This window comes from Cupressus sempervirens, chromosome 8, assembly GCF_028749045.1.
Source record: "Cupressus sempervirens isolate cs-2001-9-10 chromosome 8, ASM2874904v1, whole genome shotgun sequence".
NCBI classification, from domain to species: domain Eukaryota; kingdom Viridiplantae; phylum Streptophyta; class Pinopsida; order Cupressales; family Cupressaceae; genus Cupressus; species Cupressus sempervirens.
Genome location: NC_143125.1, coordinates 711,935,848 through 711,949,792, shown reverse-complemented (window position 1 = coordinate 711,949,792; position 13,945 = coordinate 711,935,848). Strand labels below are relative to the sequence as shown.

The window sequence follows — 13,945 nt, the reverse complement described above, 5'->3', positions numbered from 1 at the left end:
AAAAGAAAGAGAAAAGGAAGCAAGAGAGAAGAGAAGGAAGAAGAAGAGAGAAGATCAAAGAAGGTAGTAGAGAAGAAACAAAAGAAAGATGAGCTGAAAGCACATAACTCATCCTCTCCTATATCTCTTGCTAACCTTAAAAATGATGATGATGATGAAATTAACTTGATCTCATCCTTTACAAAATTGTTTGAGAAGAACAAAAAGTTGAAAAGTCTACCGAAAGCATTAATGGAGGTGACTAATAGATCACACAACACCCTCATAGCCAAACACACTAAAGCAAACCCCAAATAGAGAGCTCAATTAGTTGTAAAATTATTTGATGATGAGTTTACAAATGTTTTGAATGTTGTTGAGTCTAAGACTCAAATTTCACATGATGCTAATCTTTTTATCACCATTTGTCAGAATATTTAGAATGATTTTCCAAGTCTTGATACTCGTATCAAGGAACTTCAAAGATGTCAACAAGTTGGCAAGGTACTATACATCAAATGTACTTTATCTCATATGTTGACCAAAGATTTGGATAGATAGATTCAAGGGAAGATGAGTGAGATGGAAGCTCTAACTAGTCAGGTACAACAAACCTCTTGCATATTTGATGAGTTGGAAGGATAAGTTGTCAGTGTTCACTTAGACATCAAGAAATTGGAACTTGAAAAAGGCCTAATTTTGAGAAGCCTATCAGAATTAAGAGAATCAATTTCTCTAAAGATATCAGCTATTGAAAGACAATTGAAATAATGTATCAAAGCTAAAAACATTTATGAAAACTTTACCTACTCCAACCTTAATGTAGTTGAGATTGCATCATATGCCTTATGTGCAATGTTCACTACTGCCAAAGTATAAAATGACACATGGGAGAAAGGTATGCATAGTTTGAAGGAAAATTTTGATGATTGCATGAAAATATTAACAGCCTGAAAAGAAGACAGACAATTTTCTTGACAGTTTTTGGACTTTCTGACCTTTGTCATTGATATCATAAGGGGAGAAGTTGTAGAAGAAAATTGTGTAGTAAGTTATGGATGTAGCAATCATATTCAAAGGGGGAGAAATTAAGCAATTGAGCATTTGTAATATGAAGTATAGGTATGCATTAGATGTTAAGTATTGTAAGTTTTTGTTAAGGTTTTGTCACTTAGCCAATTTTCCTTACTTTGTTGTCATCAATGCCAAAGTGGGAGATTGTTGACAATTGGCTATATGTAGTGATGTAATTGTTGTCATTAATGGGAATACATGATGTACATACTTGTAGTAAACCTTAGAAATAAATATACTTAGCTTTTGGTACTTAGAAAATTGTCTCAGTATGAAATTTGGTTTACAACAATACATTGCTTTATATGTAAAATGTTTCTAGCATCATATCATGACTAGTGAAGTTTGATGGAGACAATATACATGTTGATGATGATGTGTATAACCTTAGACATTAGTACAAACAGTACGAAAAATAGATATTCACAATTTACTAGTGAAATAGAACAACATAATTAAAGTAAAGGAATTATTTTGTTTACAAAATAATTACTTGACCAATTAGGGCCGACATCATAGATCTTTACTTTAAGTTGGAAAAGTATATTGGTCTTAGCTGACCTAGCAAAAATTTGTGAAAAGGCATGGTATTTATGTGAAGGACATCTTGCAAAAAGAAGTGTACAATCGTATTGTAATAAGTGATATGTGAATTTTTTGTGAAGCAATATATGTGATGTTTTGAGAACTTGATTTTGTGATCCAAGATCAAGTTGGGGTTAGAGATCAGTCAAGAAAGAAGATACATCACCTATATACCTAAAGACTAATTACTTGTTTGCACAGTGAGATCTTTTTGTAATTGGAAGTGCATGTTTGGGCAGTGAGCTCTTCTTGCATCCATTGTACTACAACTCCTAACAGTGATTCTCTATACTAAATTTTCTCATTGACTCCTAATAGGGTCCATCCTCTAACAAGGAACATATATATCAGTATATCATCTAGTGGGTATCATCCCCACCACAATTTTTCTTGGCCAGGGTCTCCCTAGTTAAGAAAATATGGCGTTATGAGTTCACTTTATGCATGGTTATTATTTCTATTCAATATTACTTGTTTACTTTCTTATGCATGGTTCAAATTAATTAATAGTATCCAGTTGGTGACAAAATTTTGCAGAATACTAATTCACAACCCCCTGCAAAGTATTTCCTATTTCTAACACTAAGAAGATTACATGTGATCTTTGTAGTTTTTGTGGCAAGGAAGGACATCTAGTTTCTAGGTGTTGGAAACATCTTGAGGCTTTAGAGGAGGCCATGCAACAACACAGTATTGCTTCTCCAAAGCCACTGCCTCCTCCTTTAGGGAAAGGACATAATATTTCTGCACAAGCATTGTCTTCATCAACTACTTGGATTCTTGATTTAGGTGCTTCCCATCATATGACACACTCACCTGCTTTGATTGCCTTACTTGGTTAGAGTGTTACTACACAAATTGCATTTGGTGACTCTGCACGACTTTTAGTTTTAGGTTCAGGTACTATCTCTTTAGAGGGTGGTTCCCTATAGGATGTTCTCTTAGTTCTGGTCATTTCTACGAACCTCCTATCTGTCTTTCAGATTTGTCATTCTAAGTCTGGTAAGATAGTTAAGTTCTCAACACATGATGTGGTTATTCGAGATCTCCATGATCCTGACTTGGTTGTTACTACTAGGAGTATTGATCTTCAGTGTCACTTATATCAGTTTGATGGCTTCAAGAGCTCCAATTCTATAGGTGTTTCTCTTATTGCTCATGTAGACATAGTGAGGAAGCTTTGGCCATGTCAACTACATATATCTATAATAGACGATTACATAGGAGATAGTGATTGGGCTACCTTAGATCTCTTGTACATATGGTGTTTATCAAGGTTGTGCACTTGACAAACATCACAAAGATCCATTTCCGATAGGTAGATCCAAACATTCTAAGACACCATTGGAGTTGATATATAGTCATCTTATGTAATTTCCCACACCATCCTTTTTAGGTACTTGACATGTACTTACCTTCATAAATGACTTTTGTAGATGCACATGGGTGTACTTTTTGAAGTATAAGTCTGATGTCTTTGATTCATTTCGAATCTTTAAGACATTTGTGGAGAAGTAGATTGGTCTTTTTGTTAGGCATATACACACAGAAAATGAAAGGGAATATGTGAATTAATCTTACATAAATTTTTGCACTCAGCATGGTTTACAACATTAATTCACAATTCCCCATACCCCTCAATAGAATGGGGTTGTAGAGAGAAAGAACAAGACATTATAGGAGATGCCCAATTGTATGATATAGTGTCAAGCTATGGGTTCTTTATTTTGAGCTGACACTATCAATTGTTCCAACTATATTAAGAATCAAATGCCTCACAAGGAATTGTGACATTGACTCATGAGGAGGCTTGGACTCATGTCAATCTTGATGTTTCTACATTCTTCATTTTTGGTAGTGAGGCTTGGGCATTATTCTAGATGCCTAGAGGAAAGCCATAGAGAGGAAGAGTTGGCCACTCATCTTTGCTGGCTACTATGAGGATGTGGAGGCATACAAGTTGTTTGATCCTAATTTCGTAGAGGTCTTGTTTTGGTGAGATGTCCAGTTTGATGAACGTTATCCTCAGATGGATCCTCCATCACCAACTTCTCTCTTACTATCTAGTACTCAATGTTTTGAGAGATCAGTTTGAGATGAGAAAACTTGGACTTCCGTACTATTTTTTGGGCCTACAAGTTGTTTAGTCATCAAATGGGATAGTCACACTCTAGCAAAAGTATGCTCTTCATATGCTTCAGAGATTCAACATGCTTGATTGCAAGCCTACTCCCACACCTTTTCAGTTAGGTGTTAATTTATCTACCACTTGCACTACTCCTATAGTGGATTCCACTTTATATAGACAACTTGTGAGTAGTTTTTTGTACCTGACACACATGCCTCCTGATATTTCCTTTGTGGTTGGACTTGTCTCTAGATTCTCACATGTTCCACATGAGAGTCATTGACAAGCTTCCAAACATATCTTGAGGTGCATACGAGGTACTCCATGTTATGGAATTCAGTACACATCAAGGGATTCTCACATTGTTGGTTATACAGACTCAGATTGGGCTGGTGATATTGGTGATTGGAAATTTACTTCTAGCTTTGTTTGTTGTCTTGGTTTTGGTCCTATCACATGGTCAAGAAGCAACATGCTCATGCATTATCATCTACGGAGGCAAAATATAGGGCAACTGTGCTAGCTAGTCAGAAGATTTTATGGCTTCAACACTTGATGATAGAGTTTGGATTTCCCCTTGATAGTTCCACCTTTCTTTGGTGTGACAATCATACTACTATACACATTTCTTGCAACCCAGTTGAGCATCAGTGGACCAAGCACATTGAACTTCACATGCACTTCATCAAGCATTTGATTTAGGATGACTCTCTTTTCTTGGAGTACATTCCTACTGTTGAGCAGGTTGCAAACATCTTCACTAAAATTTTTGCATCCCCGTGGTATCTTCAGTTGCATTCTATGCTTGGGGCAAAGTAAGTTGTCCTTGGAGTGTCTCATTCTTGAGTCTTTCCTTCATTTTTAATTTTTTTTTCCTTCTTCTATCTCTTTTTGGGGTAGGGTTTTCCCCACGAGGTTTTCCCTATTTCTCCATTTTTTAGAGATTTGGTTGTGCTGGGTACCTCATCAGGCCATGTCTTTTGGACCCATTTATGCTTTCAGCATTGCAGTTTCTTTTCTTTTTTTGCATTGTTGTTCATCTTAAGAGGGGGTGTTAGAGTAGGATTAATTTAATTTAATTTATTAAATTACTTTTACTATCTACTTAATATTTCACTTTTTGCACATGCATTTTAATAATTAAATTAATTATTAAATGTCCTTTACCTATTAGGGTTTGCTTATTAGAGTTTTACGATCTCTTTTATTAGGATTTATCCATTGTATTTTCATTCATTCAATTTGATAATATATTATTGCCTATTTTTAGAGCCAAACCCTTGCCTTCTCTTGTCTTTTTCTTCTTTAGATCTGTGAATTTGTTCGTTCTCATCAAATCCTTCATTATTTATATATTAAATTAACACCCATTTAAAAAATATTTTATCTTCCTTTTAATTTACCCAAAATGTTTTTTCCCATTTAAAATACTATAATTATTATATATTTAACCTACACGGCAATTAATTAATAATAATAAAAGATCATTATTTTGAATATTCACTATGAATAATTAATAGAAGACGCGCGAGAATGTAACCACCAAATGTGTACTTATCGAACATACGTGTTTTCCCACTGTTTATGTACTGTTTTATCTGCTCTGTTTTGCATTACGAACATCGACATCACTTGTAATATTTACTGCCACCTCTCGGGATATAATCGCTTAAAATAAATAAATATGTATCTTGACTTGTGCTCTTTGATTTCCAATGTAGACTTCCTTTCCTGTAGAAAAATTCATTGTACACCAAGTCTGCTGATTATCTCTCGAAATGGATGATCTTCTCAAGCAACTGGAGAGACTACAGAGGCCAATAGACCTGGTACAAAATTTCCATGACAGGCAAATCAAGGATGTCCCTTCTCGATATATTCTTCCGTCTGATCAAAGGCCATCTCTTGCTCTTCAAGCTCCACAATCTATTCCCCTCATCGATTTAGCAGCTCAGCACTCAGAGATAGTAACACAAGTGACCCAAGCAGCGCAACATTGGGGCTTTTTCCAGGTTTGTACCCTGACACCATTAAAACATACATACCCAAATTAGGTATTTTGAATATTTTTTATTTGCATCAATGACTTCAGGGGTTTGGTTTTTTTCTTTTGAAGATAATAAATCATGGAATAAATCTTTCATTGCTGGAGAGGGTCAAAGATGTGTCACAAGTATTTTTTGATCTTCCTTTGGAGGAAAAAAGAAGGCAGTGTCCGGTGAGGCCTGGCACTCATTTGCTTGAAGGCTATGGTCGCTTCTATGACACCTCAGATGACGCAGTCCTTGATTGGGTTGATGCCCTTGTTCATTATATCTCACCTACCTCTGTCAAGGCAGTAGTGCACTGGCCAAAAACACCCCTCACATACAGGTAAATAAATTTAATTCCAACGCGCATAAGCAATTTGCAATATGAAGCATGAATTTATCCTGATTGATTGGTGTGTGTATAATAAAGGAAAACCTATGAAACATATGGAGAAGAGGTACTCAATCTTACAGATAAATTGTTGGGCTTTCTCTCTGAGGGTTTGGGGTTGGACTCTAATTATGTTCAAACCCTTATCAAGGAACCCATGCTTCAGCTCAGAATCAATTATTACCCACCTTGCCCTCAGCCAGATTTGGTGCATGGATTGAGACCCCATTCAGATGGGACTATTATCACTGTCCTGCTAGATGATCAGGTCGAGGGCCTCCAAGTTCGGAAAGGAGGAGAATGGTTGACCGTATCCCCTGTTCCTGGATCGCTTATTGTCAATGTTGGTGATTTCTTGGAGGTAAGTAAAATCATTCAATTTTCTCTTGCCCAAATAATTTCTCGTTTATATGCAATTGGAGTTCAGGATATTGTTAAATTTGTTGCCTATTTCTCGTTTACATGCTGTGGTGCTCTAGAGTAGGTTATTCATACCGATCATCATGTTATTCGGAGGTATTAGATAAATAAAAGGATATCAGAGTTAGGTTAAGAAATCCAAGCAAATACATGTGTCATTAGAATACTGAAAGAGCGCTCTATAGTCTAGATTTCAAAGGGACAAACAGCTGGGGCAGTAGGATATTTGTGCTTTGCATGAGATTCCCAGTTTGTGTTTAATCTGATATATAAAATGTGGGTAGTAGTTTAAGTAGCTTTAATTTTAGTGGAAATTCTGTAGTTAAAATGTATTTGAGTAGGAGTAACATTTTGATAAAATGATTTGATCATATCAAAATCACATCAAAATAGCATTATATTTTAAAGCTGCTTATTCTGTAATATCTTAGTATACATTTATGCATGATGTTCCTGTATCAATGGGTAATTTCTGGACAGGCTCAGTGTCTCATCAAGATGTAATGAGTGTTATGCATATTATTCATTCTTATAAAAGATGGGTTCTTGTGAATCACTATTCATAAGACATGAAAAATTATACAATTGAATCCGAATAACAGTGACATAATTTAACTTATTACACGAAATATTTCCTAACTATCAACATATAGATTTCCGCTAGTTTTGGTCCAATCTGATAATGTCATAAAAATATCATACATGTTTACATAAGTCTTGAGTCTGGCATATACGAGTTAATCTATAGGTTTCCTGTCTTCAGAAGTGTAGTTTAGAGTGTAAACTATCCTTCTTATGCTTTAGTAGTTTTTGTTTGTGTGAATAGTTTTTGCAACGTGGGTAGTTCGGAGAAAATCTTTAAAAAAGTTGTACTAGTATGATTATGGCCCGTAAAGTCTAACTTAGGAACTATGCAGTTTTGCTTAGTACTTGTATATGGATTTGCACTAGTAGTGAAATGAGTTTTGATTTTACAATACCCTTGTGATGGATCATCTGTTCAGGTTTGCTTAGTAATTAGCAATCGGAGGAATAGATGTTTAACATTTCTATTTTGTAGTTTATATGCAAGATATCCAGCTCATAAGTGTTTTGGAATTTGTTTGGGTTCTACAATGGCAGATTATAAGTAATGGAAAATACAAGAGTGCAGAGCATAGGGCAGTAGTGAATACAAATCGGTACAGGATGTCAGTTGTCATGTTTTTAACTCCACAAGATGGTGTGCTGATTGCTCCAGCCTCTGAATTGGTTGATGAAACTCATCCTCCATTGTATCATTCGTCTCTATCTGAAGAGTATGTAACAAGTTATGTGAGCAAGGATGTTCGAGGAAAAGCTCCACTAGAAGCTCTTCTAATAGAACAACAGTCTTAGAGTGCAGTCTGTATGCTTTTCGCGTAATGTGATGTTGTATTTGTTAGGTAAAAACAGTCATTACAGGGTCCAAATCCAAGAGCAGGGAAGCTAAAAGTGATTGTTGTAGAAGGAATTAGAATTCCTAGAACTTCTTATACATGCTTCCAGCTGCCAGACACAAATCAGCTTAATAGACAATTCTACCTAGATGTCATACAAACTTTATTGATTGAAAGAAGCGGGTTGTCTGTTATTCATATGATGTTATTTAAATCTGTTAAATCAAAGAAGATCGACTGAATAGATTTGTACATTATAGTCAGTTTATCTTGTATAATCAAAGAAGATAAAATGATCATCTTGTATTTAATGGAACAACAATGAGGTAAATGATTCAAGATAATTAGATTGAGTGTAGTCTAACACATAATATCCATTCATGCAAATGTTTGATTAGTCAAGTTTGTTCTTCAGGGATGAACTTGCAATTATAGAGCCGACTTGGAAGCAGAAGTCCACCATGATCATGATAGACTATGACTAATTTGATACTAGTACTGAAAGGATAAATATGATTCACACAGATAGTTTAAGGTATAGAACTATGTGAATGTAAGACCAAGATATTTGACATGGCCCAACTTTGTACAAGATATTGTCACTTTTCATTATGTTCATAATTAAGATTATATTTTATTAAAAGTGACAAAAAACAGAGTGAATATAGGAGTTTTAATTTCAATATTATATTTTGGCATCACTTTGAGGTGCACATAAATCCTAAATGATCATACGTCTCAAATTATGTTGCACTCACAAAAATTATATATAAACTAAGTATTCATTCATTGTTAGGATTGGACCTCTACATTCTATGGTATCAATATATAGTAATGGACCTTGCAAGATGTTATCATAACGAATTCTTACTAAACAAAGGAAAATAATAAATCATGACTAGATTATATCATACTTTAGTCAAAATAGATATAATACATTGTCATTCATTCTAACAACAATATTTTTTTTGGTATAAATTATTGTCTAAAAAATATAGACTTCAAATAGAAAATCTTTTATACTTTAGATATATTATTGAAGAGATTTTCACTTAAGTTTTGCATATGAACATTGCATTACTTTCCCTTTATACTATATTTTGAAGTTTACCAAATAGAGTAGATTTGGCATGAATTGTAATGATTAAATTTGTAATTTGTAATTTTTCTTATAGAGTCTGAAAGATTTAATGTTATTTAAAAACTTGTAACATAAATTTGAACACAAAAAATATTTTTTTAATCAAAAGAATTATTAAAAAACACACTTATGACACCCGAAAATAATGATAGTCATAACAGAAGAATAATCACAGAATCCTTCAAAGAAATATTGTTTGTTGTATTATATAAGGGTTCCCTGCTTCAAATTTTGAAGCTAGAAGACACAGTCCTTCCCTAACAGTAACGGGCACCAACTTGAAAACAATTCCTATGACATAAGAGTGTTGTATTAATCAATACTTTCTATTAGTTTCTTATACGTCGCTGTCTACAGCTCAACCATCACTTTTTCCAGTAAGAACCTATCCTTTCGCTTGTCTCTAAGAAGATGAAGTAGAATAGGTGTAATCCCTTTTAAGTTGTTTTATAATCAGAAAATCTGGAGTCCATTTGAAATTGGTACATTGAACAAGAAAATACAGAGCTCTTAGACACCGTAAACAGACATTATTCGAGGAACAATTCAAACATTTCTCGAGGCAAAATTACACGTTTTAATAATGGATGCATGCTAATAGAGATAGAGCTCTCTCCAATAGATTAAAAAATATGTTACTGAGAGGCAGCCAAGTTTTATTCTAGCATAAAGTTCTTGGGCATGACTGGTCATTAAGTTTATCTTATCCATATTCAATCCTTTCGACACATTAATTAATTGGTACCAATATTCACTATGATGAAGCTTTTGAGTTGTTTTCAAGTTGCTATTAATTACAAATGGGTTGGAGGACATAGAACCTAGAATTTACTTCTCGTCTACAATTATGGAAGAGCTAGCGCCCACATTTCGGAGTCATCTTCATTTCTAACTCCTAAGAAAATTTTACATCTCTTGTATGGTTGGAATTACCATTTCTGGAAAACATCTCTAAAAGATTATGGTTCTGTTAAGGATTGTTTCTATCACAACATAAAGAATGCAATGTGTTATATTATTGTTAGCTTAGTACTTTCTCCACACCGGTCGATTTTGATTTAATTAATTTAAGGAAGCTACCAATGTAAGAGTTAAGCTAGAAACAGGAGTGAAAAAAGAAAACTAGCTAAGTAGTGGTAACTCTTTCCAGATGAGCTCATGCAACCATCTTTACTTTCTTTTCCCTTTCCCCTTGTAAATGTTTTCTAAATGACAAGTTTCCTTAATATACCATAGTGATAGAAAGTTTCTATATCATCGAATCTGTGTTTTTTTTGTAAAATTTTCAGTAGTAATAGCAAGGAAATATAAAGTCGGAAAGAGTCTATTTCTAGCTCTGAAAAGTACCCCTTCATGAATTGGCAAGGTTATGTATATAAATTCAATTTCTTTTCCAACATCTCATGCAGGTTCAAGTTTGTCTGTGTACGCTCAGTGCTTGTCTGTCCTGTTATTTGCTTGAATATTTGATTGTTTGAGTGAGATGGCCGAGGTTTCTCAGGATATTCTTTTTGATGAATTGACAGGAATCCTCCTTGTCAATGAAATCGAGTTTAAAGGCGATGTTATAAGAGAGATGGAGAAGCAGGGGTTTACGAAACAGCAGGTCATTGAGGAATGTAGTGCGTTCAAATCTTATGAGAATCAACGTATTCTCAGGAGGTTGGCCATTGAAGCTCGTAGGAGAAGGGTGATTTCTGGCTTCACTGATTGGGGTGTCAAGGATGCTGTTGACCTTGCTAGGTGGTGCAAAAGTAAGGAAGGGAAAGATTTCATTGATCTTCTTACATTCCCAAGCAAAAGTAAGGGAGGGAAAGATGCTAGTGATCTTCTTATAACTCCAAGAAAAAGCAAGGAAGGGAAAGATGCTGTTGGTCTTCTTACATCGCCAAGCAAAAGCAAAGAGGGGAAAGATGCTATTGATACTCTTACATCGCCAAGCAAAAGCAAACAAGGAAAAGATTCTGGTGATTTTGTTGAATCCTCTTGCAAGAAAGGAAAAAGACCCATTGCAGTGGTTACTGAGATGGAGAAGTCAACTAAAAGAGTACGCCACACACTTCACTCTTTCAGCCCTGAGGATTGTGCTTGGGTCTCTATTCTTGATATTCAACTGGCTGATCTTAGTTCCAATGTCTCTCTGTACAAGGCCGAAGTTGAGAAGGAAATTGCTGAGCTTAATAATAAGATCGAGGCTGTAAAAAAAAGAATTGTAGAGTATGAGGAGGAGACTAAGAATTCGTTTGGTGCGGCTGGAATTTATAGGCCTCTGAATCTGGAAGCAACCAGAAGTGAATGCTGGAAGAGATACCTTGAAGAGCATAAGCAAATTGGTATCCTCCCCGCTAATCATGATAAGTTCAGTGTTATGGATGCAGTTGAGCGACATAAATACTCCGTCTTAGAAGAGCACAAAACACGTTTTTGTGCAGATAATTCAGTTCGTGACAATCTTCAAAAGTATCTCAAAGATAAAATTCGTAGGCTGGAGTATGTTAATAATTTTGGTGCAGCCAAGAAGTACAAATATATGTTGATTGTTTCTGGTTGTGAAATGGATGAGGAAGCTCCTTTAGGAGATAAGACGGATGCAACTGTTGCAAGTGGGACTCATGCAACTGGTGTAGGTGAGAGAGGCCGGAAAGGAAATATGATGCTCCAGGCGAGGCAGATGCAAGTGCCGAAGGCTAGACAAATTAAGTGAATAAGGCCACGATTACGATATTACCACTTTTCTTGTTTATATCACCTCTATAACTATTTTGTTTTGAGTTTTGATCTAGTGAATTCGGAAGTATGTGGAATGCGTAATAAAATTTGAGAATTTGTTAGTCATTTTAATATAATGTTTGTGGTTACTGAAATTATTTTATATAGAATTAATGAACAAGTGTATGTGAGATAGATTCTTACATGAATATATTATAATTTATGAATATTACAATACAAAATCATATAGATAATTCATAGGAATTTTAATGATATTTAATATATTTAATCAAAATTTGATTAGGTTTTAAAAATATATCATTTAAACTATTTACATATTTAAATATATTAGGAAAAATAATATTTTTTAATATAATAATATTTTTTTGCAAAAAGAGGGGTAAAACTTTATTAAGACAGAAAGGAATACAACAAGGAGAGCTCAACAAGGAGCTTGATCCTGAGCAACAAGATCATCAAATTCTTGCACCATCTCAAAGGACAGTTGCCTTCTATCCCTAATATTCCAACCCGGATCATGACTAGATGCCCATTTGGCTAAACAATCAGCAGTTCTATTCCATTCACGAGGAATATACGTGAACTTAATGAACTGAAAAGAGGAAGAGAAGAAAAGAATCTGCTTAACAACAGTGGCCAGCTACCAACTAACATCCTCAAGCTCTTGCGAAGAAAGCATGTTCACCACCACCTGGGAATTAGACTCACAGATAATCTTACTCCATCCCCGCAAGCAACACTGTTCCACAGCATATAAAATAGCCTGAGCTTCCATGAGATTTTTAGTATAATCACCCTTATGAACTGAGAAGAAAAATTTAACATCCCCAGAACTACAACGAGCCACTTCGCCAATACCAGCCGGACCAGGATTCCCACGGGAAGAGCCATCAGTGTTAATTTTCAGAACTCCACAGGGAGGAGTCGTCCAGTGCCCATCCCGGTTAACCCGACCCTTCCTCTGATGGTGAAGCTGCCTGGACATAGAAGGAAACCTATGAGCTGCAGCCCCATCCTGCAGATGAAAATTGAGGCGATTACAGATAGCAAGATCAACCAGATCCATACCCCCATCAAACTCACACTTCACAAGAATAGTTTCCTGAAGAGAATGTGATATTTTTCACCAAAGATGCAAAACACCAAGTCGAACATCTTGGAATATGCGACGATTCCTCTCCAACCAGATATGCCAAAGCATGAAAGATGGGCCAACAATCCAAGCAGCATGGAGAAAAAAAGACTTGGAGGGAGCAGTACCCAAGCGGGCCCAGAACTCAGGCAAAGAGGAAGCATGCCGACAAGAGCAACCCCAAGCGTGCCACCAAAGTTGCCATATCTAAGTAGAATAGGAGCAATGGAAGAACAGATGGGAGATAGACTCCTCTCCATTACCACACAAAACACAATAAGAGGGGCCCTGAAATCCACGTTTACAAAGATTATCCCAGGTAAGACAATGGTTGTGAGCCACTAGCCACATGAAAAAATTGCACTTGGACCAAGAAACTTTATTTCAAACTTGCTTCCACCAAGGGACCTCAGCATCCCCAAATAATTGTCTAGTTATCTCTTGATACCCAGCAGAGACATGATATTTACTAGACAAGGTACCGCCCCAAGCCAAAACATCTGGACCAAGCAAAGAAGAACACTCTCTAGAGGCCAGAATTTGAGAAAGCTCCTGACGATCCATGTTTGTACCTCCAGGAGGCCAATCAGAAGAATGCTTCCATCTGTAACCAACAACAGGTCCCAATTGATAAGGAGTCTTGTAATGAGCCACTTTATTCCATTCAGCGGCAAGAAAAGAGTCACAAAGAGGCTGAAGATGAGGGTATATGGATAAAATGGAAGGGAATCCATCCCAAGCATCAGACCAAAACAAAGCCTGAGAACCTCCTTTACATATCCAAAACAGACCCCTCTTTACCAACATCGCACCTGTCTTCAAAGTATGCCAAACCATTGAGCCATGACCTTCAGGAGGAAGTGCAAAAACATAACAAGGATCATCACCATGAAAATATTTATGAGTGATAATACGAG

The 13,945-nt window shown here is 35.7% G+C and overlaps 2 protein-coding genes across 2 annotated transcripts in view; both read left to right on the top strand.

The window, feature by feature from the left end:
- Positions 1-8,279, top strand: part of LOC149544422 (uncharacterized) — a 55,113-nt gene extending 46,834 nt beyond the window's left edge. The window contains exons 7-10 of the mRNA XM_089795972.1: positions 5,534-5,778; positions 5,883-6,139; positions 6,227-6,548; positions 7,730-8,279. Of these exons, the coding sequence (XP_089652098.1) occupies positions 5,534-5,778; positions 5,883-6,139; positions 6,227-6,548; positions 7,730-7,984 (1,079 nt within the window). The 3' untranslated portion in view covers positions 7,985-8,279. The remainder of the gene's footprint in view (positions 1-5,533; positions 5,779-5,882; positions 6,140-6,226; positions 6,549-7,729) is intronic.
- Positions 8,280-9,921: 1,642 nt separating this feature from the next.
- Positions 9,922-12,012, top strand: LOC149544421 (uncharacterized). The gene is made up of 2 exons (XM_089798845.1): positions 9,922-10,083; positions 10,693-12,012. The coding sequence occupies exon 2, from the start codon at positions 10,743-10,745 to the stop codon at positions 11,868-11,870; it is 1,128 nt and encodes a 375-aa protein (XP_089654971.1). The 5' UTR covers positions 9,922-10,083; positions 10,693-10,742; the 3' UTR covers positions 11,871-12,012.
- Positions 12,013-13,945: the final 1,933 nt, after the last annotated feature.

Excerpts from the sequence above, each read along its gene's own strand:
- LOC149544421 (XM_089798845.1), top strand. The coding sequence starts at position 10,743 with ATGGAGAAGCAGGGGTTTACGAAACAGCAGGTCATTGAGGAATGTAGT.